The 25,054-nt window shown below is 40.1% G+C and overlaps 1 protein-coding gene across 1 annotated transcript in view; it reads right to left on the minus strand.

Annotated features, from left to right (window-relative positions):
• Window positions 1–25,054, minus strand: part of aff2 (AF4/FMR2 family, member 2) — a 159,342-nt gene that overhangs the window by 12,074 nt on the left and 122,214 nt on the right. The window contains exons 11-19 of the mRNA XM_020595533.1: window positions 15,271–15,388; window positions 14,123–14,228; window positions 13,490–13,640; window positions 13,089–13,304; window positions 12,089–12,293; window positions 8,102–9,163; window positions 7,857–7,972; window positions 3,086–3,326; window positions 1,103–1,236 (exon numbers count right to left, since the gene is read on the minus strand). Of these exons, the coding sequence (XP_020451189.1) occupies window positions 1,103–1,236; window positions 3,086–3,326; window positions 7,857–7,972; window positions 8,102–9,163; window positions 12,089–12,293; window positions 13,089–13,304; window positions 13,490–13,640; window positions 14,123–14,228; window positions 15,271–15,388 (2,349 nt within the window). The remainder of the gene's footprint in view (window positions 1–1,102; window positions 1,237–3,085; window positions 3,327–7,856; window positions 7,973–8,101; window positions 9,164–12,088; window positions 12,294–13,088; window positions 13,305–13,489; window positions 13,641–14,122; window positions 14,229–15,270; window positions 15,389–25,054) is intronic.

Genomic DNA, 25,054 nt, shown 5'->3' on the forward strand with positions numbered 1-25,054 from the left:
TTTTCAAACAAGCAACTAAAGCATACTTCATTACGAGAGTGTTTTCTCAGTAAGGGCTACAGGTTGCACGCTGTGTCAAAGTCTTGACTGACAAGGTGGGTTTCTTGCTCTGATCAGCTCCAGTGAGCAGAGGACCCTTGGTGATGGTCCAGAAGCAGAGGAGCAGTGAAGGGTCTGACCATGGCTTGGCGATTTAAAGGAGCAGTTCCCTTCACTGCCCTGAAGGCTACCACCAGAACTGGAGCCACTGGAGAAGAATACTGGTCTGGAAGAAACTGGGAAGTCTGAAGACATGCAGACACGCAGCAGCATTCCGGTTGCAGAAACCAGACAAGTCTGACTTGTAAAAGTCAGGAAAAAGAACATTTTTCTATTGTTTTTAAATGTAGTTTCTCATTAACTGATATTAGTGTTAGTGTTCTCTATCAGTGGCTGCTGGAGTCAACCACATTTTGAATCAGGTGCCATCTTGACTTTACTTTGCAGGTCAGCTATGCTTTTTACTTTCTTTATCAAATTTGAGTTCAAAACTTTGGGAACCTCTAGAATACATGACTCCAAACACAAGATAGTGGTGGCATCACCTCATACCAGCAGCTGTCGCGCTTTTCACTCACTCTTCTAGAAAGTCTTTTCTGTGTTTACATAGAAAGAGCAGTGATTTGTGCCATTAAATAATCCATCTGTCAGTGTGGTGGGCCCAGTGTAAATACAATGTAGAAACTGAGTTTACAGTAATTATGCTAATGTTGAGTAGAGAAACTCTCTAAGAACTCCTCCCTCGCTCACAAAATGTATTTACCTGTCTCAGATGAGAGAGGACTCATAAATAATGTATTATAATCTGATGTAAATAATAAAAGCTAACTGTTGAAAAGGAAAGGGGCTATTACACAGGAATCAGGTGAGAACAAAACAACAAGACATCTATAAATCAGTTTGCTGAACAAACTCCATGAGGAGAAGGAGCGCCAACTATGAAAGCATCTCAGTCAATGTTCACCATAACTAACCTGTCAGTAGTAAAGGTTAATGACTTATCACTGTGAAAACACTCTGATAACACATTGGCGTGTATAGCCTATACAGTCTTTCAACATACGTGTCACTGAATGACAATCTCGGCCTGCGAGGTTCTGCAGGTTCCATCAGTGGCTCCGACCACACCTCCGAGTCTGACTGTCCGTTGGCATGGTAACCGTCTCCACACAGCTTCTCAGTGTGGGGCTCCATTCCCTGTAGCAGACAGTATTGAAATCCTTGATTACAATGGTAATTAGAATTACAGTGCATGGCTTCCACCAGCCTACTTAAATTGAATTGTTAACGCTCATTCACAATGATAACTTCACTCTGCCTGGTGAATTACAGCCGCAGGCTCACTGTCAGTGGTTTGAGTGAGGCTGAAACGAGGAGATGGGAAACTGGCTCAAACATCCTTTGGAAACGACTCCCTCAACCACACGACTTGAACTATGGTGTCCTTGTTCTTTATGTACAAATAGAAGGTTTTGCTTAGACATTCATATGCATATTTGTAAATCATCGTGCCAAAGTAATATGTACATTTTTGTGGTTACCAAGCTCTAAAGGGAGAAAAATTTGATTTTATAAATACTTGCATACACATTCAGCCATTTAGTGGCTGTTCTTATTTGGAGGTATGTATCTGCCCTGCTGCTTTCTTGCATCACCTCTGGTTGTACACAGAACAATGCTTTGAAACTCAGATAAGCTGCAGGCCAGGAAGCATGACTCTCATCTGTGGAGATTTGTGTACATGTATATGTTTTAAGAATGGCTCATCATTAAGACTGCATTAACTAAGATGTAGCACAAATTTGGATAAAGTAAAAAAATTGTCTATAAGTGTTTTCTCCCTGCTGTACTAAACCCCCGTCCCATTCTGCTATCTTCAGGCCTTGTGTTTATTTCTTTCCCTCTGTGGCCATTGTTGTTAAAATCCACAATGCACTTCTCCCACACCCCCGCTGATTCGAGGTTATATGACATGTTTTTCAAACCAGAATGGCTTATTTCAAAGACGGACCATAGAGGCTCCCTGTGCAGACAAAACCCAGGATGGGAGCAGACCTGTTAGACCCAAGAGGCAACGTTCTGTAGCACAGAAAGAGTGCGACAAAGAACGAGGCAAAACCAGGGTTAACATTGGTTTGGCATGTCGGAGATGGAGAGCATTAAAGCATCCAAAGGACTAAAATTTGACACAGATGTGGCTTTCTTCCTGCTAGACACGCCAATGTGTGGCATTAGCAAGCTGATGTTAGCAATTCAATTTTATACCTTTGTATTGAATTATTCTGGTTTTAATTTGGAGTCACTGTTAAAATTTGCACCATCAACACAAGAATGAGGACTTTGTTCAACTATCAAAGTGTATCTTGAAATTTATCGTTTCACATACAACTCACAGTTATGTGTGTCAAGCATGTAAGACTGAATGTGATGCGATAGTGGCGGAAACATTAGGACTGTATCAGTACTACTGGGAAAAAACATTCCTTCATATAATTTGCTTGTGTTACTGCAGATACATCAGCTACAAACAATGTTAGACGTGCATATGCATATTGCTAAAATGTAAACCTCTTTATTTGACTTTGTGTCACTGAAAACCACAGGCTCTATATTCCGTATACATTAGTTCTGGAGCCAGTTATTACTGCTGTGCTACCTGACTGCTACAACCGTCTCTGGCTGTTGTGATCTCATATGACGTAGTTTCAGAGAGAGGGAGGGGAGGAGAGGAGGGGATACTGCTGGAGTTTGTTTTGACTCTCACTTTGCCCTAAATGGTCAAACATTAGAGGGGAAAGTTAGTTAATGCAGCTTTAACTGGGCAGTTCATTTTGAACAGTGTCAGGCGAATAAGGTAATGCCACTAGTCTCCTATTAACACAATGTACCCTATATTTAACTTTGTACAAGAAAGCACCAGGCAATATGATCTAACAGGGAGACATGTAAGTTGACCAGCATTGTGTAAATACTCAAAGTATTTTATTAAGAGCAACTTATCTACACACAAAATGTTGAGGTGCAAAAGCCACCAAAAGCCACTTACACTAACATTTCTTGCATGTGACAACGCCTTGCCCTCACCCCTCCTGTGTCTGTGTGAGGAAGAAGAGGCAGAAGTAGAAGAGGTGGAGCAGGGCAGAATCCCAGCAGCGCTGCCCTCCTGGTTGAGAGAGGAACCACTGTCACAGGTCCGTTTCCGAGGGGAATCAGCAGAGAGGGGGGACAGGAGGGGAGGGAGCAGCTTCTCATCATGCCGTCGAAACTGCTTCCTGTTCAGAGAGCCACTGAACACACACACACACAATAGCACAAAGATGACAACTACTGATTTTGTGCAAAGTTGCTGACATTGAAGTTGCTGTGTTTATTCTTTATTCTGATTGGACAGTTTACATGTGTTTATTGCTCAAGTGGCATGAGAAGGTGCAGAGGCATGGTGTTTGTTCTGTTGGTACTCAGCCAGTACTGGCTGTTTTACAGGTCATACAGTACATACATTAGTTAACCTCCCTTACAGAAACAACATGATTTATTTAATAGTTTACATTTCTAAATCTGCCATGTCTTTCTTAAAAGTTTTGCTAGTTGGACCTTCTCCAAACTTTCCTAGGGGTATGGCAGGACGCAATAAACACCACTGTAAAATAACGTACAGATGTAACATTTAGTAGCTCTTTTTTAACTTGTACTGTATATATGCATGTGTGTACATTTTTGTCTTCTGGTTGGTTTTGTTCTGAATTTATATTGCCATGCACATCGGGGGCCATTGGTATGGAGTCAAATTCCTTGTTTTTCTGATAATACTTGGCAATAAAGTTTATTCTTAAAATAAACAATCACAAATATCTTGTCAACAAGAGGAAAAAATCACCACTAATGATTACTGACAAATCATCAATCGTGAGACAATGTCAGTGGACTGCAACATCTAAAACAGCCACTGATACCGAAGCCATTGTTACCTCAAAGTACTGTATCAAAATCCCACAATTATTATATAAATATACTTTAATTATCCCCAGTGTTTTTACCATAGCGCTCTGTGGTGCTGCCCTACGCCTCTCAGCAAACAGAAATACATGCGCTTTGGGGATTCTGCTGCAATCATGTTTTACATACTGTGAGAACCTGAGTTCAGTGACGAGCCAACAGTATTTGTGTTTGTGGCCAAACTGTGTCGCTCCTGAAGACATGACTTTCTGGAGCTGTTGCGACTTCATCTGCAGTGGCTGAATGATATTTTCCTTCTAAAAGCATTGCATTTCTGCCTTTCCCTGCTATTCCCGCAGCTGCCTTAGTGTAGCTCTTGTGACTCATATTGTTTGCAACACAACAGATAATATTTTTATGTTTTTCCGCAGACTGGAGACTCTGGAGGGTTGATGCAGTGAGAAAACTTGCTGAGCTCACAGAACAATGCCCCGGGTGCCGGCATTAGTGAAAATATACAAAACCAGGGAGACAAAGACTAATTAGCTGCTGTAGAGAGTGTGTACTGTACTGTATGTGTGTGTGCGCATTAGTCTCTGTGTACTGCAAGTACACTGCAGCTGATGTCTGCAAGTGTGACTATGCTAATGTGTGTGTGCATCTGTGTGTCTGTCTTTAAGGGGATGTTGGTGTGTGCAAAAAAGCATGTGAGAGCTCTGAGTTCATTTTAAGGAGATAAGTTAAGACATATACAGCCTCACAGTATATCTGCCAATTATTCACATTTACTGCGACTCAGCAGTCACTTGGCCAGGTTTCAGGATTTCTACCTTTTTTTTTTATTGATAGAGCACACATGTCTGTAAGTCTCCTTTAAGAAGAAGAAGGACAAAAAAATCAGGGACCAAGATAGAGAAATTTACATTAAATATTTTTTGGTGTCATGAGTGATTTGGGTGGGTTGTTATAATTTGGACTTCGTTTGGCACATTTTTGGTACTTTCAGTCAGAGACTTCTTCAGCTCCACTGTGAATTTCCATCACCCTCTACAGAGACTCTCCTTAGCGTCAGGATCTCTGACAATGTATTTGATTGTTCATATGGTCACTGTACATTTATTTTGTTAATATCCAAACTGTTAGTACCTAGTGATGCACCTTAATGGACAGTTCTTTAAACTTAACTGGCACTAATAGACATTACAGTGTGTCCTAGTAGGCTCTTTTCTCTTCATTCTCACTTTGTTTGTTTTATAAGCTTTTTTTTTTTTTTACTTTTTAGCCTCTTTACTGTAGCTTGTGTGTATAATTTAGCCTTGTAAAAATCTTGCATGCTGCAATTTCCCTTTGGGGATTATCTATCTATCTATCTATCTATCTATCACATGGTTTCAACCTACAAAACAATAGGCTTTCAGACTGTAAGGGGGGTGCAGAGACTTGCAGGGGAGGCTCAGATGGAAAGATATTGCATGACGTGAAAGGGACAGGCCCATGACAAAGTTATTTTAATTTGGCTGCTGATCAAGACTATCAACAGGTGGAGCAGTGGTGCACAGCTGGAAGAAATTATGAGAGACTACATTAAAATTCCTAGTGAGTGATTGTTACAATTTGTAACAAAAAGAGCCATAACTCAGTCAAATCCAAACACACACACACACACACACACACACCCATGTGTTTCCACCCACTGAATCCACTGTGTATTGTATGTGTCTGTGTGTGAGAGTGAAAAAGACATCCACACAGGGGAATCTGGCAACGCTGGTGATGGGCAGAGCAGACGGGCACACTGAGCCAGGCAGCAGCCTGCTACACAACACAAGAGCCACAGACTCTGAACTGACAACCCACATTAGGTTTCTCGCTGAAGACTCCTTATCTAACTTACAAACGTGAACACACCTCTCCTCCTGCACCTTAGCCTGTTGAGTGAGCCGCCAAACAAACAGTCACCAGGGAGAAGTGCACTGCTAACTCGGTCTGCAGGGTAATTAGATAATTAGCTGCTCAGCTGCAGCCCATTAAACAGCATGTAAACCCACCTGCAAATGTCACCTTGACCCGTTTAGATGCTGCTGAGGTCCTTTCTCCTTCAGTACCACAGCTAACACACTTTCTACCAGTGATTTGTACTGAAAGCTACACAACTTTGTTTACTTTATGTCTGTATCTCTCCTGCCAGAGCTCAGCATGACAAACATGAGAGCTGGAGAGGCTTTTAATAATAAAATAAAACAACATTAAACAAAACACTGAGATTATTTTCTAAATCTCAAGAATTAATTTATGTCATTACTAATTAATTGTTAACAAAACATAACCTCGCTGATTAAAACAGGGTAATAGTGTCTGACAAACATCACAAGGTTGATACTGCTGAATGGGTCAGAGCAGGATGTTCACAGATTCCACGAGAAGCCTCCTAAGTGATAAACAGATGTGCTGAAGGCTTCACAAACTGAGACGCCACACGCTGTCACGAGTTCAACTCCAGGTCATTCCACCTTTGCGCACCCCCTCCCATACTCTTCGGTAACACTGAGATGCTAAAAACTGGTTCCTCTCTAGCTGTCACGTTGAAGCTTATTTATAGCAACAGCTTCTTAGTCCGTTTTTAATAATTCACATGGAAAGCTGAAATTCACAGTTTGTCATTCCTGTGTCATTGTGTGAATTGAACTCGCCTCTCTAGTGAATTTATCACCACACTGAAAATTGAAAGAATGTGAACGAGGGGAAGAGGGGGGAAGGGGGCTCTGTCCTCATTTCAGTTTTCAATCACTAGGTTCTCACATTTTGTCTAGCTGTTGTCATCTTACTGTTGAAACCCCATTCTTCACATAGTGAAACAGTGAGAGAACAATACCAAGGGAGACACATTAATGCCAATGGTAAAGTCAGGTCCAGCCTCAGACACAACACAATGTTATATCAGCATTGGTGTGCCCAGTCTCTCTAAACCTGCAGCACTTTAGTTGGTAAATAACTACGTTTCCCAGAAAGCATTTCAACAAGCCTCCGATGACCCAATTTAGCCTGTTTTGTAATGTTTCGCATTCATGGTCCTTACATAAAAAGTATGTTCATAGTATCAGTTACTGTAGTTTGTGATGATTAATTTTAGTGACAGAAAATTAAAGTGTTTCAAATATCAAACAGTTGATGTGTTCAGTAAAAACACATTTTGGGTAGATACAAAACAGAAAATGTACCAGAGAAAAGTTAACTTTCCTCATGTCATTTGATATGAATGTAGACCACATTATTATATTTACAGTAATACAGTATTTTAAAATCAGGTTATCTCACATACTTAATTCAAATACTACGGATAATTCAAAATAATTTAGTTGCTATTTGTAAAATATTAGAGGAAATTATCACAGCAAATTCTGTTTTGATCTGACATTGTTAATGTTTGACACCATTATTTGATGATTTTATATTGAAATGCCACCATGATTCAAATTGAGCACATGACACAATGTTGTGATACTGTGATAAATTTGTGATCATTTATTAACACATCTGATAGAGAGGTTCATGTTGTGTGCTGCAGTACGTAACATGTTGACACCGAAATTAGAAGCCTTACACTTTGCACAATGAGGCTGTTGGCCGGTGTTGTTTATTTTTTATTTCATTATTTTTCTCGTATCCATGAAGTGTGTTGATATTTATACACTGATTGAGATGCACTGCATTCAGGACTAGATGATGCTGCTGTTGATGGACTGGTACTGAGGCCGTGTCTGTCTCCTCTGATAGATTTTCAAGAGTCTGGCTGGGTGACTGTGAGGAACTGTTGCCAGAACCCTTCAGTACAGTATTGTGTACCCTTCCTCCTGGCTTGGAGCCGCACTGTTAATACGTACTCTGTGGAGCTGTTCTTGTGGTTGTGTATTGGAGAGATGCAGGGTGGGAGGAGCTGACAGTCTTTGTCCAGTCGCAGCTTCTTATTGCTGTTGGCTGAAGATTCAACGTGGTCCAACTGCAAATATAGAAAGACAGAAAACACATGCTAGAAATGGAGAGATCAAGTATTTACAGGTAAAATGAGCAAAAACATACAAAACCCAGAATGGTTAGGGACCTAAAAGTGCAATAAATCTGAACAGACCTTGTGCTTTCGCTTGCTCTTGCTGGTGTGTTTCTCTGTTGGGATCACCATATTTGCAGCTGCTTGCCTCCTGTGTTTACCTCCGTTCTCTCCTCTCTCCGTCCTCCCGGCCAGCCTGGGATTACTCTGCTCTTGCACAGGCGGGTTGTCTAGGACCCCCAGACCTTGGCATACCTTCTCTCTCTCCTTCACCATTGTCCTCTCCCTCTCTCCAAGCCCAAATCTCTCTTTGTCCTCTCTATCCATCTGCCTGTCTCTCTCTGTTATTCTGTCACCCTGTCTCTCTCTGTCCTGCACTAATCTCTCATTTTCTTCCTCCTGCCTCTCCCCTTTTGTTAACTTCTGTCTTTCTCTCAGTCCGGGCCATTCTCTGTCTTCCTGCTTCTGTCGTTCTCTCTCTGCCATGCCTGTCCTCTCTCCCTGTCTCTCTCTGTCTCTGCCTTCACTTCCATCCCTCTCTGTCATTCCCACTCTTGACCTTTCTCCCAAACCCTGGCCAGGCACCCTGCTGAGCAAACTCAGCTCAATTTTCACCCATAAACTCTGGATTTCTTGGTACTCCCTCAAAGGGGAGAGAGGCACCTCATGTCCCAGGTTGGAAGGTGGTGACATGGACTCCAGATCCTTACACTGTCCTCCTAACCCTCCGGGATCAGGAACAGAGGTACCAAATGAACTGCTGATGTTGCTAATGCTTAGGGAGTTACAGCTGCCAGTGATGCCATTACTGCTGCCGCTGCTGCTACTATTACTACTGCTGCTTCCATTAGTGGCCACAGTGCTGCCATCTTTGACTCGAAGTCCTTTTCCTCCAAATGTCCCCAGACTCCCTGCGCTGCCAGTGGAGCCAAGGCATGGGAGAAGAGGCGCGTGTATGTTTGTGCTGGACAGTGTCTGTGTGTTAATTGCAGAGCGTGTTGCCTGAGGTGGCAGAGCAGGGATTTTGATGGTTTCCTCCGAATCCGACTGGCATTCTGAGGAGGAGGAGGAATCTGTCTCGATGAATTCGCGTGACTTGGGTGTGATTCTTGTGCTCGGGCCTCTGTGTTTCCTCTTATCCTGCTATATAGACAAAAATGACAAAAGAAAAAATAGGATAACTTTAAGCTGCTTAAATAACACTACTCATAATTATTCATGTTCACTAACCTATAAGGATTGCTGTGGAAACTTGGAAATGGCACATATAAAACACACTGCTTGTACTCACACCACACCATTTCACCTTATAACATTCTAAACTACTACCATGAGAAAAGGGTGGCTGTTTATCTTTTGCTGTATATGGAGCCTTTTTAAGCTAGTATAATTAGTAAACTAAGGTCACTTGTGATAATGCCATGCAAATTATGCAGTGCAAGTCTCCAGCTCATTTTACTAATCTGTGAAGTGAATGAAACGTGTTCTACTGTCTAATTTAGAATGTCAGTGATATTCACTGCACACAATCGAGCACTGGCTGCTTTGTCACGTGGAAGTTAAAAGAAGCCTCTTTATATTTGCAGTTATTTTGACATCTATATTAAATGTAAAAACACCGCAGATCATACAGAGTCACTGACAGGCTGTTCTCACTGATAATAGCAATGACAGTCAGATATTCAGCCTTGACTGCTGTACTGTCATTGCATTATGGTCAAGTCCATTCACCGGTAGGGTCTAGATTCAGAAAATATGGTAAAGTGAACCCTACTGACCTTTTAGTCCTACAAACTCTCTTACAAACTATTATACTGAACAAAGTTCCATCTTAGAGGTTAAGTTTAGGACTTACACTGTGGTGTATGTGAGTCAACATAAACTACAGTGCCCATGGTCATTATTTTGAAGAAACATGTCAGCCAGTACAACAGCATGGCTCTTTGTTGCAACAACAAACCCCAGCGGCACACAGGCATGAGTTACTGTTGGAGAAAAAGACAATCTTCTTGGTAGATGCAACTGCAACTCTGGCTTTGTCTTGCTTCCAAAAAGCAATGTCCCTCAGAATTACTGATTTTAGGTGTGAAATTATCAGTGATCCTTGTTTGAAAGAAAAAGAAGTGAGAAGCAGTTCTCTGTGTCAAATCAACATGAGAAAGCCACCACAGAGGCAGATGCAGCAAAGAAAACACAGCTAATGTTCCCAGACCACACCAAAACCCACTTGCTTGGCAGACACAAGGCGACAGTTTTCTCAGACTTTTGGAATCGTTCCAATGCATGTTGCCATCTGCAAAAATCCATTCTCAATAAACACCATGTTGTGTTTTGTTGAAAAAGAATGTGAAGAAGAAAAAAAACAGTCATGTGAATAATACTTATTTACACTGCTGGTAAAAGCCTTTCTTTTATTTGAGTGAAAGTCTTCAGCTCTGTTCTGCACAGCCAAAGCTGGCAGCTGATCAAACATCAATATATTGCACTTACACCTAGGGGGCAATTTAGACTCTCCACATAACCTAACCTGCATGTCTTTGGACTGTGGGAGGAATCTGAAGTACCCACACAGGCACAGGGAGAACATGCAGACTCCACACAGAAAGGCCCCGGGCATCTGCGAGGTGCGAATCCGTGACAGTGCTAACCACTGCACTGTCGTGCCACCCTAACCTCAGGACCATTATATCCATAAGCCTCTGCACTGGAGTCAAATTCTTTGCATGGTCAAACCCACTTGGTCATTAAAGATGATTCTGATTCTAATATTCAAAGTAATATTTTATCATAGTTGTTACACTGTTTTGTCTACGTACCCTTCAAGTCATACATACTGTAGTAGCTGAGCCTTATAATAGGAATACTGGAATGATCGTTTCTCTTTTATTTTGTTTTAGTGAAGCTAATAACTGAGAAAAAGCAAAGAACAAGTTGTTAAGCTGTTAGGCATTAATAAATCAATTAAAGTTACAGGGTGAATAAACATCACTGCTGTTCAAGAGGTGGCAGATGTCGGTGCTATTATTTACTCTTTCACAACACTGTAAATAAACTAAACAATTTTAAAAACATTGCAAACAGATGTTATGAAGAATTTAACTCAATGGCTTCAGTTTATTTTTTAAAAATGCATATTTCCTTCAGGATACTGGTCTTAATAATTAAATGAGCTTTTGTTTTTCAAAGTAAAATGATGTGAGAGACTTGTGTCCTAAAGATCAATTAAAAAAACACAGAATGTCCTAAAAAATAACTAAATTGTGTCTGTTACATATAGTAATGTCTAGATTTATAACATTTCTTAATATTATGGAGTAGTTTACTAACCACTGATTAGGTTTTAAATCATTCCCATGAGTTATTCCAAAACATAGACTGTATATAAAGATGGACAGCACATCACTTCCTGCAGCTATGCAAATTGTGGAGTCAAACTATCACAAATCTTGCTTTCGTGACAATCTTGCAACCAGATCAGCACAGTAGCAACGACAAATGGAGTGACGGTATCCGGCTGCCAATCAAAGCTGTCCAGTCACATCCCTCTTTATATCATCAAATAATCAAACTTATGTATAAAGAAAATGACCTCTTTTAAGTAATGACCTCTTAAAAGTAAACAGTAGTGTAGTTTTATTGTTAGGATCTTTATATAATCCTTATTTTTGTCCTTTTCTATGTCTTACATAAAGCCATTTCTTTCTTTTATTCTCCTTCAGACTACCTCATCATCATAAAACCACAGAGTGTTAACTCATTATAAGTCACAATGATGGACAATGATCCAGCTCTATTGCAGATCATCTCTCTCTCTCTCTCTCATATTTTCCATAATTCAATAAAACTCAGTCAGTGTTGAGCCATAATAGTCATGTGATAATATGGTTTTTATGTTGAAGAGTTTTTCTGACAAATCACCCAGAGACTGAATGAATCAACTTGGTGTTGAACAGTATTCCGAATGTGGATAAGTGTGGGGAAATTGAGCTACTGTGCTTGAGTCGAAATACACACAGACACACATACACGCATAGACACACACATGTGTATCCCGCACTACAAACTAACCTGGTTTACACTGACAGCAGGGATTGGCACAGGGGTTTGCTGTAGCGCTGCTGGTGGAGTAACTGTGTTGTTGTTTGAGTTGGTAGCACTGCGAGGTTCTTTCCTGGGGGCTGTTTTCCCACTGGGGGGTTTGTTTCGTGGCCTCGGTTGATTCTGATGCTCCAGGGAGGGGGGAGGCAACAGGTCCTTCTCCCTCGCTGCAGGGCTGTAGCGGGAGGAAGTGTAAGAGGAAGCGTCACGATTCAAATTAGATTGACCCTGGGGCAAGGCACTGCTACTGTTCTGCAGTTTTACACTGACAAACTGTAGAACATAATGTTTGACTTGATCATCCCCAGGGGGTGAATGTCTGTTAAAATAAAAATATATAAGCCAGCATGAAATAAATGAAAACAGCGTGTATTCAGCCAAACTTGTTTGGATGTGGAAAACATAAAATGCAAAGAGGGACTGATAGAATTAATTGAGGGAGAAGAGTGTGAAGTGAGAAAGTCAGTTTTTTTCTAATTAGTCTAACATCAAGCTGAGCACCTAGTGTGGTATGGCTTGTACTCAACCTGAGGATGTTTCACAACAGATGTGGGAGTGGCTATCTGCCAAAATACCAGATGATGCACTGGAGACTCCACTGGTTCTTGATGCAAAGTGAAACTGTTCTAATTTTACTGCTATCGAGTAACATGTCAGTTATAACAGGCCAAACTGTTGGATTTGTTTTGTTCTCTTCAAAATATCAGACTGTTGTTGAAACAGTTAAGTTGCACCTTCATCTTCTTACTTGTTGTATTTTTAGTTCAGATAGAATATTGCTTAACTTTATTGCTTAACAACAACATTGTTGTTAGATGTACACATGCATTACAAAGACCATTACTGCCGTTGTCACTGGTTTGAAACAGCCACTGGTTTTATCACAGTGTAAGGAACCTGTCTCTTTCTTCCTTCAAACTGGTTTTATCAAAGTGTAAGGAACCTGTCTCTTTCTTCCTTCCTTCCCTACCTGTGCTGGTTTGCTCTGTTCCATGTCTGGTTCTGATTATCCTCCACACTGTTTGACCTCTCTGTCCGCCTGGGCTGTTTCTTCCCTGTGGTGTTCCTCCTCGGGGTTGTGACTTCTGGCCCTGACAACAGGCCTGGTGAAAGCCTCATTTTCGACCTCTGGCTCTCCCCTGAGGCCTTCTGGCTGAGCTTGGCCTTGGCCTTCTCCCTGCCTGTGCTGTGAGGAGTAAGAAATAATTTTTCCTTTATGTCTTCTATGGTTAGAGACACATTTTTGTCAATTGTTGCTTATCATTTGTTCATCCATCTGTCACTGTGTCACTCACTATTTCAAAAGATGATATTTGAAAAGTTAAAGTTTGGCAAATTTCCAGACAGATATAGTACACTTGTAGCTCCTACCAGAAAGCTCCCTTCGTATCCTTGTGCTCCACTGTTGGCGCAGCTGGAACAGGGGTGCTGTTGGATCCGCAGGGCTTGGTCTTTGCAGTTGTTCCCACTCCTGGTGCTTCACTCCCTGGAGAGAAAGTCTCAGGACCCTGGGTGATGGAGCCTGAGCAGCAGCACAATTTGACCAAATAAACATTTTGAATCAAACCAAAACATATTTATCTTTACTACAGTTACCCATCATTTCCACTGGGTCTGGCTGCATCGTGGCTCCGATCCTTCAGACTATGAGGATGAATGTAAACATAGCCACAAACCTTTGACTTAAGTAACTGTTAAATTAAATTTAACCCTTACCTGCAGTCTTTGTGTGTAGGCTACAGAAGAAACAAAGCAGGAAATAAGAGCAATAAACACAGTTAACATACAAATAAGAAAGCATTTAGCTATGAAGCTTACTTACTGTAGAGGCTCAAAAACTAAAACATCCTACATGAAAAATCTGCACCACAAGGAGTCGCTCTTCAGACAGACCCAGTGGGGGGTGAAGCCGCACAGAGGACAGATCAAAACCGCGTAGTAGACAGATCACAATACAGCCGCATCCAGTGGAACTGAGGGGTTACTGCCTATATATCTACCAACCTGTTCCATGATGCTCTTGCTGTGCGGGAACCAGCGGTTTAGTTTGAGCTTGGACTTTGTTCAGCCAGCTGTCCAGCTGCCACTTGTTGGTGGAGGGGGGCTCAGGCTAGTGGGAAAAAACAATATATGGACTATTAAATATTTCAGAAGTAACAACACGTGTCCGTTTTTCTAAGTATAGCTGTATTTATAGGGTCACTGTCATAACAAAACTAAATGCATTGCTAAACAATTCAAGGGAAGTACAGATGTGATTTCATCTGCTGTGTCAAAAACATTTTGCTGTGATATCATACATGATAAAATGTGGTTTTTGCAAAAGTAAAAAAAAAAAAAAATCTGTGAAATCTTGAAAGAAACTTGATTTATCCTCTTTCATACCATAACATATAACTGCATATGTGTTGCATGCACCACTGACATCATTGTCTTTTTGTTCCTCTGGATTTCTCTCTTTTTCTCAGTGTGTATAACTGCACAAGCCCATGAAACCAGGCAGCGTGGAGCCGTTAAAATAATGTGATAAATAATGTTATAATTCAGTTTTCTGCAGTTGGAGTTTTATGACTTTCAGAACACCACCCAGAGACTGTGTGAGGGGACCATTTAATGTACAGGCAGTCAGACTGAATAGTGGTGAATCAGGGAGAATAAAGAAGGCAGTAAACTTGCATCTGTCTCTTTAGGAAATGTAAACAAAATTAGAGACACTTGTCAGAGCTGAAGACACCCTTGACATTATCAATATTTTTTATTATTGCTTTTATTGTTCAACTGGGACTTCTGGACCAAAATCAAATGTTACTACCTCTGACTTCCATAAAACAAAACAAACAAACAACAACAACAAAGGGAAGCAGCAAAATGAGATTTCGATAATTGGGTTTAACAAAACCTCGGATGAATCCAATAATGATTTACTGTCAGGGTTATAAATATGCATGTGGAACAATAAAATTAAGGTTAATAATAAAATATTGTTCTTTTCTTCTTTCTCTAAATTTGCTTGTTATAAATACAGTTTCTGTTTTATGTCTGACCTATTTCATCCCAAATGTCATGTTATCCACTGTGTGTACACACCGTTTCAGAAAATACACATAAACACACGCACACATCAACTCACAGAAACACACTTGTCGTCCTACCTCTGGAGTGTTTGTGCGGGAGGCCTGGTTATACTCGCTGTCGCTGGAGCTGCTCTCTGATTCATCAGTGTCTGACTCAGAACTGCTCTCTGATTCACTGCTGCTCCCTGATGCACCGCTGAAAAACAAAACAAAAACAGACAAAAATGAATGAAGAAAAAACACAATCAACATGTCAGAATGTAACCAAGCAAAAATGGTTTCACTGTTAATGAGGTTACATCACTTAACCTCATTGCCAGTGCTATTATAAACAAACCAGCTTCTAGCTAAAAGAAGGTAAGTACAATATGCAAATCCAGAAACCAAGATCGCTTGTTGATCAGATGATGCTTTACATTATCTTCTAGAGCCCTGAAGTTCAAGCAAGAAGTAGGCGACCTCATAAACTATCAGAATACACAATTAACAGGTCTAAATTAGTCATATATAAAAAAACTGAATACCCATGCGTTGTTTGTCCAATGACAATATAATACACCTGTGTATAACCATTTCCAGCTGGCTGTCAGAATTAGAACATGGTGAACAAACTTTCCGCTCTTCTTAATTGAATAAATAGCAATGTCACAATGAAAATTTTACCTCAAGTCAATTACTTCTTTTCACTGAGTCATAAACCTTCTGGAGCCAAAGGAACCCAGAATCTAAATTCAGTCATTTTTCTATGGGAAAACCTCTCTGTCCACTCTAAACTCAACCTTTCCCACAAATGAGGGGAATGTGATTCATCCTTTCTCGAGCTGAATTTGGACAAGCATAAATTCATAAACATCTTAGAATGACCTTTCACATGTAATTATATCTACACAAAACCATAACTGCTTCAAAGCCCCTCTGATTCCCTCAAATTTGACAGCCTGCTGGATCATCCTCAAAATAAACAACTTACAAATGACGCTTGCATGTGCGGTAGGGATCATGTTTTCTTCACAGCTATTGAATGAGGCCCTGTCATTTTTACTGAATCATCTTGCCAGTGTAATTTCAAACAGTGTCGCCATTATTTTGAGCACTTGCTGGAACACGACACCCTTCCTTGCACCTACTGTCCTCTGGCTTTGGTTTCAAGATTGAAATCAGTCTAGTTTCATGAGCTGATGTGAATTAGCTGAAATGTTTGATTGTCATGCCCATAAAGTGGTAGAAATGTTGCTGGACTACTATTGTATATTGACTTTCAACTTCTAAACTATGTAATAATAATAATAATAATAATAATCACCTTTATTTGGCCAAGCATGCTACACACACAAGGAATTTGTTTCCGGTACAGAACCAAGGCAGCCATCTGCGGCGCTAACTCAACTGATGGCTCTAACCATCGGGGGCAACAGGGGGTTCAGTGTCTTGCCCAAGGACACTTCGACATGTGGACTGTAGGCACCATGATTTGAAAAATTTGTTGATGATACAGTCTTTTACAGGAGCCTGACATGATGCTTTAGTCAAAGATTTAGTTTTATGGCACCAGCAGTGTTTCCTTTATCTCAGTGTTGACAAAACAAAGGACATGACTATATTTTAGGAAATCTTCCCCTTGTCCTGCACTAACTATCATAGAACACTGATATTGCTCTGGTGGACAGTTACTGCATAAAAAACTTGAACAGTCACAGACAGCAAACTGAGATTTGATTAACATGTTGATATGGTTCATAGGAAAGCACAAAATCTATACCTTAATGTTTTAATGTTTGTGAGTCACAATGACTTTGTTTTATTGTAGTTTTAATGACTCTATTTTGTCTTTTTGCAGTGTAGTGTGGTACAAAAATCTTAGCTTGTCCAGCAAAACACCTTTTAAAAATCATGTTTGTATGAAGGCTGAGGCTTTTCTGGCTTGTCTAGTTGTTTAGTGTGTGACTTACTCCCATCTACTCATTGTTTTAGGGTTCCTGCCACAAGGCCTGAATTCTAAATTCTTGTCAAAGTTTTGACTCTTAAAACCTCTCAGCTAGTTCTTTGGGTTTTTGTTCTTATGCTGTGCCACTGATAATGTTACTTGTTTTTATTGTTGTTGTTTGTCTGTATTCACTTGGCTGCAAACCAGGTTGAGTGATTGATTGATTAAGTGATTGACTGGAGGGATGAACACCTTCTAAGAGATATTCCCTCAAAATCCCCCATTGGTGTTTATTTGGGTTGAGATCTGGTGACTGTAAAGCCCATAGCATATGAATCATGTCATATTTACACTCATCACACCATTCAGTGACCCCTCGTGCCCTATGAATGGGAGCAGTGTCATCCTGGAACAGACCACTCCCATCAGGATAGAAATGTTTCATCACAGGATAAAGGTGATCACTCAGAACAAGTTTGTATTGATTTGCAGTGACCCTTCTCTCTAAGGGGACAAGTAGATAGAAACCATGGCAGCAAATTGCCCCCCACAGCATAACAGAGCCACCGGATCCCTTGGCTGTAGGGATCAAGCATTCAGGTTTTGCCTTTAATTTGTCAGCCATCTGTATTTCTTGTGGTGAATTTCCCCAAGTGCTGTCACCAGATGTTCATCTCATTCTTCTTCATTCTTACATAGACTTCTAGTTGGCACAGTATACCTTGCTGCTCAGAAAATATCCTCTACACTCCAGTCCATTGGAAGAAAACTCACTTCTTCACTAGAAATTTCAAGACAACACAGTAATCTCATCTATGGACTTGATTTAGAGGAATAAGCACTGTTATCAAAAACATAAACAGCATAATTCACTTCAACAAACTCTAAGATGCATAAATCAGACTTTGATTTCCTATTATGTTGTGTCTTTATCTCCCTTTGCCACTTTAGAGAAAGAATAATAATTGGAAAAGCCCATCACCTTGATACTGATTCAACAAAAACAAAGCATCTGACAGAATATACAGCAATAAACTACTATTAATAAGCTCATAAATACAGCTTTTTAAACTGGTTCAATTGTATTCATCTTTTCTGGTGCTTTGGTTGGTCTCGTGTCCATCCATCTTTCCGCAGTGCTTTAAAATGACCTCCTAGAGGCAACACACCCTCTTGCCCCAACTTATAAATACACACAAATGCGCTCTTGTACACACAGAAACTGCAATTATGTGTAGTTCTCTCTTTGTGAGTGTGAGTGTGTACGTAATTTAAGTTCAAGGCTGCCATCACAGCAGGCACCAATCTGTGTGAGCAGTCAAGCAGGAAATCCATCAACTGTTCCTCAGGCAACACACACACACACACACACGGTGACAGATACTGTATGAATGCAGGCTCTGCCCTGTTTTCTCTTCTTCTATCATTACTCATCTCTTCTCTTCTCTTTGCCTCTCCCGCCCTTTCTGTCTTTCAATTTCAATTAAATTTTCACCTCAGTTTGCTCTATTAGCATCATAGTTAAGACAATATTGGCAAAGCAGTGAATTAAACTCTTTGCATGCAGTACATGATTGTGTCTGTTTGCTTCAATCTTCTTTATGCAGACCCTCCTCCATGCACTCACTGACAGTTTGGTGTTTGGAAAACATATTGCAGCAGTTTCAGAAACTGACTCGAACCAATAGAATGCTAGTTAGGTTTTGATTTTACAAAATGCAGGTAGCATTGTGTGGTGACAGTTCTGAATATGTCGGGGCTATTGAAGCTTCTATTAGATAACCTTGTTTCTGCACTGGGGAATGAATTGAACAAGTGCACACACACAAAAACCTGCAGTATATCACTCCATATGACTGTGAGCAGGGCAAAGAAATACAACAAGATGAGGCTATAAGAGCAACATCTACTAAATTAAGGAGTGATCCTACATCATATAAACGGTGTGAGTAATACTGTGTTAAATATGTAAAACACAAAATTATCATTGTATAAAGTAGAAATGGCATCTTTTGTCTTTTTACATGTCCAGCAAATAAACAATGACAATAGCATTTATTTTGAGAGTTTTTGTCTACCTGATGAATTCAGGTCCAGTGCCCACTCTGCTTTTAGCTCTGTTTTAGGTCTCCATCATTTTCCAAGCTTCTTTAGCAGCTAAATGCTACTACTATTCGCCAACACTGTCTGTGTGACATTTGCTGCTGGGCAGTTAGTGTGCTGAGGGGTTATCAGTCTTTTTGTTAAAAATAGCTGCCCACTGCCAAAAATGAGGTTAATGAGATTGGTGATGGTGAACCCAAACAGTTGCGGACTTTGAAGCAAAATGAGCTGAAATGTAGAGTTGGGCGATAAAGCTCAGTGTTACACTTGACACACTGTTGTGTAAAAATATCTATTAGTGCAGCTTTAAATTTACCAAACTGCCATGCACACATTGCTGAAAGAAAGAATTATAAAAATGTTGGTACTGGACTTTAGCATAATCCGATTTCCAAAACTCATCCAATATGGTTGTTTTCAAAAATTATATCTATTCATATTGTTATATAAGGTATTACAGCCTTGTGTCCATCAGCTGCTTGATGTGTCATCTGTGAACAAGTCGACTCTATGAGCCACTCTTTTACATGAATTATCACATCTGAGAGCCGGCTTGTTTTAGACAGGATAATGTTTTTGCCACACTACTGGACCGAGGGCACGCTATTCACAGATTGAATATTGTGTTGATATGAAGTGCAATACTGTGAGGTGCAACCAGTCACATGTGATGATGGACATGGATCATACAGTCAGGTTAAAAGGGAGGAGGAGCACAGAGACCAGTATGTGTTTAGGATACTTATTTATTTAACTTATGTTATTTGATATGAACTTAACAGCAGCATTAGGAAAGAGAATATGAAGGTTCTGAGAGATATATGTGCACACATACCAACCATAGGTCAAAACATTGCTGAATTATAAAAGCCAGACGTAGCACTAAATGAAGAGCTGTTTGGGAGCTGAAAGAGATGACTCTTTTTTGCTGAGCTGAGCTGAGCTGAACGATCAGCTCTGTAAGAAGAGCTGCAATTCCCATCACCATTCCTCTGCCTGATGAGAAATAAGATGGAGTCTGACAATCGATGCGTTAAATTCAGTCAGATGTGACATTTCTCGGATCAGGACCGTCAAACATTGTTTCAGTTCTTCACAGTGAACACTCTGTTCATGTATGGATTACTGGAAGACCCTGGTAGAGATGCCAGACAGCTGGTGATATTCTAGCAGACATATCTTGGACTTCTGTCTGTCTGATTTTATGTCTCTTATTGCCCTTAAAAAAAAATCTTTTGATGTCCAAGTACTGTGAGTCAGCAGCTGCTTTCAGCTGAGACTCATTACAACTCTCCAATCAAATCCAAAAGAAAACACCAACCACATTATGGAGCACCTACTGGGTGTAATACTTTAATTCATCTATGAAATGTTTTTCAATGAACCAAGATTAGGAACTAAGATTTTTATGAAGGCTGTGATGTTGTTGAGCACACCAGCAGTCATTACGTGTGTTTCCATTCACCTGATTCACAATAACATGAAAAAGTTTTTATGCTAATCTAAGGTGGAAAAGTTGGTGTATGGAAACAGGCTCAGCAAATGAGTCACAATGCACATGAAGTGCAATGTAGAGATTAAAGACAAACAAACAAAAAACTGCAGCACACAAAAACATCTAAGAAGAAATCTCTTAACAAAACAACCTCTCAGAACTGCCTCTGTTTTCCCTATGATTACTACCAGATTACAGTTATTTACCGGAAACATTCAAGGAAATTATTAGAAAAATAGGAACTTAATTTCCTAAAGTAAAGGTATAAATTATGTTTTTATGTATGCCACCCAGCATAAAAATCAGATGGACAAAAACCATATCTTAAAAATACTTCCTGTAAAATATGACAGCAGGTTATTATAGTAAAATGTCACATGTTATAGTTTAATGACATCTAGTGACAGTGTTAATTATGAAGGAGTAAGTAACATGATGCATTTTATAGAGGCACAAAGTCTGGATTAGGAAGAGGTTTGGGTTGGAAGGCCAGGTACACAAAACATAAGAGTTTCCCTCAGGACAGCTGAGTTCAATTCCAGTGTATGGCTTGTTTTCCAAGAGTTTTTGTTTAAATGTAACCAAGTAGCTTCTGTGCCTAAACTGAATCAAGTATGTTGTGTGGCAAAACCATCAACATACATTCAATGGACAAGGTGTCACCAGCTTCCTCTGCTATGCAAAGATGAAGCCAAGATACTGAGACTACAACAGCTGCCATCTTGCTTTTTTGCAACCACATTCTGCACAGTAGCAACCAGAGGTTTTTATATCATCACATAGGCTAGTGAAAAACAAACTTACCCAAAAGAAAAAAAAGACCACTTGTGCACACATCAGAGTGATAATATCTACCGAAAACCACAGAAGTCATCTCTGGGAGAAATGCATCTGATTTGTATTTTGAGTTTTTAGTTTGGCTAACATTTACTAACATGGAGGAAATGAGATTTATGACTTATACTGCAGCCGGCCACCAGGAGGCGATTGCGTCCCAGTGGCTTCACTTCTGGGAACTCTTAGCCTGTCCATCATTTTTACAGTTGATGGGCAAAACATAATGAAGCCATGATGGTTTCATACTGGTAATGTCATATTTATGACATTTATGAGAATTTCCAAGAGGACAGAGTTCCAGTAGTTTACTGTTAGCTAGCTACTATCTTTATGGTCGTATCCATGATGACAAATGCCCTAGAGCGTGGTGGCGTGATGTACGTTTTCCATAATGTTGACGGAATTGTTGCAATTTCTCCTGCTACTCTAGGAGCACTATTTAATGAGACACTCCTATGGGTCATATGAGAAGGAAGAGACAAACGACCACGTGTTGTATAGGTCGGAGGACTCGTTTGAAGTTAAGCTAATAAATGTATACATTTTAAAATGAGAAACTCACCCAAGGTTACTAAACCCTCCAAAGCTTAAAAATACTATATTTCAGAAGACAAGGCCTCAGTGTCCTCAACTACAGCTGTGGGACTCTCCATTTGTTCCTGACCGACTGGGGGTGGTTGTACAGCCAGACTAAACATTATATATAACAGACACAATCCAACTGTTTAAACTATACCACAAAAATAATACCATTTGATGGATGCTTTCATCCAGAGCACCTTGTTGTTTGATGAGTGCCTACAATTTAACACCGCCAAACAAATCACTTCCCCTGGTGGACTAGCCCACACTGCCGATAAGACATTTGGCAAGAAATCAAGGTGAGAACAAACATCAATCGTCTGCTCTGTAGAACTGTGCCTTTCTCACTTTATTCATTAGTGCTGGAAATACTGGGTTTTTGAGAGCGCTCAGCCCATAGCCCCATGCCTGAGGCAACACATGGGAGAATGAATGATTTAAGTCTACTGCAACATGAAGTGTCTCCTTTACTCGATGAGATAAAGTCTGCAGTGGGTCGTACATACTAGACAAAATTGGGCAAGGTGCATTTAATAAATTTGACGATAGTCATTTAATGGCGTTTCATATCATCCTTTCATTTGTCAAAAGACAGAATGAGATGAGTCTATAGCTCCCACACTGGTAGGTTTGTGTTTTTATTTAACTAGTGCCGTTGAAGGAAAGTGGGAGCATCTTTTCCTCTCAATGAGATTTTCACTCAAGTGCTCTTTAGCCTGTTTTACTCTGGCAAGAAACAGTATGCTTTGGAGGAACAATATAAAAAAGAGATGAGTATTTTTGTGAAAGCACTGCATCCGGCTCACTTTCGCTCCCCCCCCTCAGAAATCAGCCATCAGCTGTCGAAAATAATTGCATGCCATAGTCAGAGCCAAATCAAAATGCAACACCAGCTGGTGCAGAGTGACACACTAATTTTCTTTTTTCTTTTCTTCTCTTCTTTTATATTTTAGACACCTTTCTGATATTTTCTAGAAATTAAGACATATACACTTCATTCAGGAATGATGAGTCAAACTTTAGTATAGCATTAAATCTGCATGACTCAACTGACAGACAAGTTACAAACTTAAATATACAGTAGTAAAATGTATGTTAGTTAGTATGGGAATTTCACATACTGTAGGTCTCTGACCACAGAGTAAAGTTTCATCCATTGTTTGGGTAATTTTATTTTTTCTTTCAGTGTTTCATACAGGTTTATTTCTGTCCAATTATATCAGAGCTCAACACAAATGTTTTGTTTATTTAGCACACAGAGCTTTCACTCTACAGTATTTTTATTTGGATGCCTGTGTCAACGTTGCATAAGTAACACAGGCAGGGCTTACAAAATAGTCAGATCTTCAGGCTTCAGTGGAGGCTTTGGTGTCTCTGTTTATTTATGTGATACAATCGCAAGCACAACAGGGGACATGAAAGTCTTACAGCCCTTACAAAATGCTTTGTATCTGTTGCTTTGATATGTCCAATGGGCCTCACAAGATCTATGTGACTCCGACATACAGTACTGTGCTTACAGGTTGCAGCTAAGCTAGACGCTACATTTGGCTCTATAGTGAGTTTGAAAAGATGCCAATGTTCATGCTGGAACCGATGACAAGGTCGAGTAGAGAACTGGCAGTAAGCAAATACTGTCTTTTGAAATTACACCAGAGGGACACCTGCAATGTTAGTTCAGTAATGTTATCAGTAAAAGGACATGACCGTTGCCAGCAAACCTATTTTGCACAGCAATTATATTACCTTGAAAATGTATTTGGCCAATTAATAGTAGATACATGTAATTTACAGGAGATAAGGTTGAGCATTCAGGTTAATACTGATGTTGAGTCCTAAAGTAACTAATGTTAGCTTCCACTCTCCTCTTCATGAGTTACAGTAGCACGCCGTGGTTGATCTTTACCCTCCCGCTGCTCTACTCTCCAGACATCTGCCAAATCCTTAGTCACCTCAGTCACTCATTCTCCAGATTGAGATTTTGTATTTTCAGCCTTGACTTGAGAGAATATCTTGTCTATCACCTCTGTGTAATGGTTGTATCATAAAGGTCCTTACTTACTTCATGAACTCCATAACCTCAGAGGTCCTTTACTTTAGAGGGTATTTCTGAAAGAATGAAATATGTCTAATCTTCTATTTCATCATGTCTTCGAGGACACATTTACAGGAAAGTGAACAACTGTATTGTTTGGAATACAGTGGAAAGACTTTTGACTACTTATTAAACTACCCTGATACATCTATAACAAGAATAAAAGATCCAAACAGTACAAGAATAACACAAAATAAGAATTTCTCTAGGAGTTCTTGTTTTAGAATTTTAAGTGTTTTATTATGTACAGTATACCTACTGTCCTACTCCTCATACATGATTTCAGAAAAGAAATAGAGATTAGCATTCTATGATCATCATGCTTTCCATTGTGTGTTCTTATAAACCCTCCAGGGTCCAACTGTGTTACAGTGTACAGCTCAGAAGGAGAAAAATCAACAGACAATTGACTGCCACAGTATTTTTTTCCTCCTCCCAATTTCTTATGCTGGAAAATGGAATTGATCAGCCTCTAAAGACAATGAAGTGGAGGGCTTTGAGCCAGACAGGCTGTGACTCAGATAAACCACTGCCACCAGAGACGAAATGTAACTGAGCCAAGAGGAGGGGGATTATACTGAAAAACAGGTAAATATAAATAACTAAAGAACTCTGAGGGTATTATGGCACAGTAAAGTGAAGATGTGGAGGCCATCTGGGCTCAGTGCATCTGTCATCTTATCTGCCCTCAGCTCACTGGTTCTGCCCACCTCTTTGCAGGGTGTCCCACTGCACAGCTGGCTTTACCGTCTCTCGCTCTGTCAAACATTCTCATATGTTTAAAGACTCCAGCATGTGTGTATTTGTGTTTATCTGACTCTGGGAT

Source organism: Monopterus albus, unplaced genomic scaffold, assembly GCF_001952655.1.
Source record: "Monopterus albus unplaced genomic scaffold, M_albus_1.0 scaffold27.1, whole genome shotgun sequence".
Lineage (NCBI taxonomy): Eukaryota > Metazoa > Chordata > Actinopteri > Synbranchiformes > Synbranchidae > Monopterus > Monopterus albus.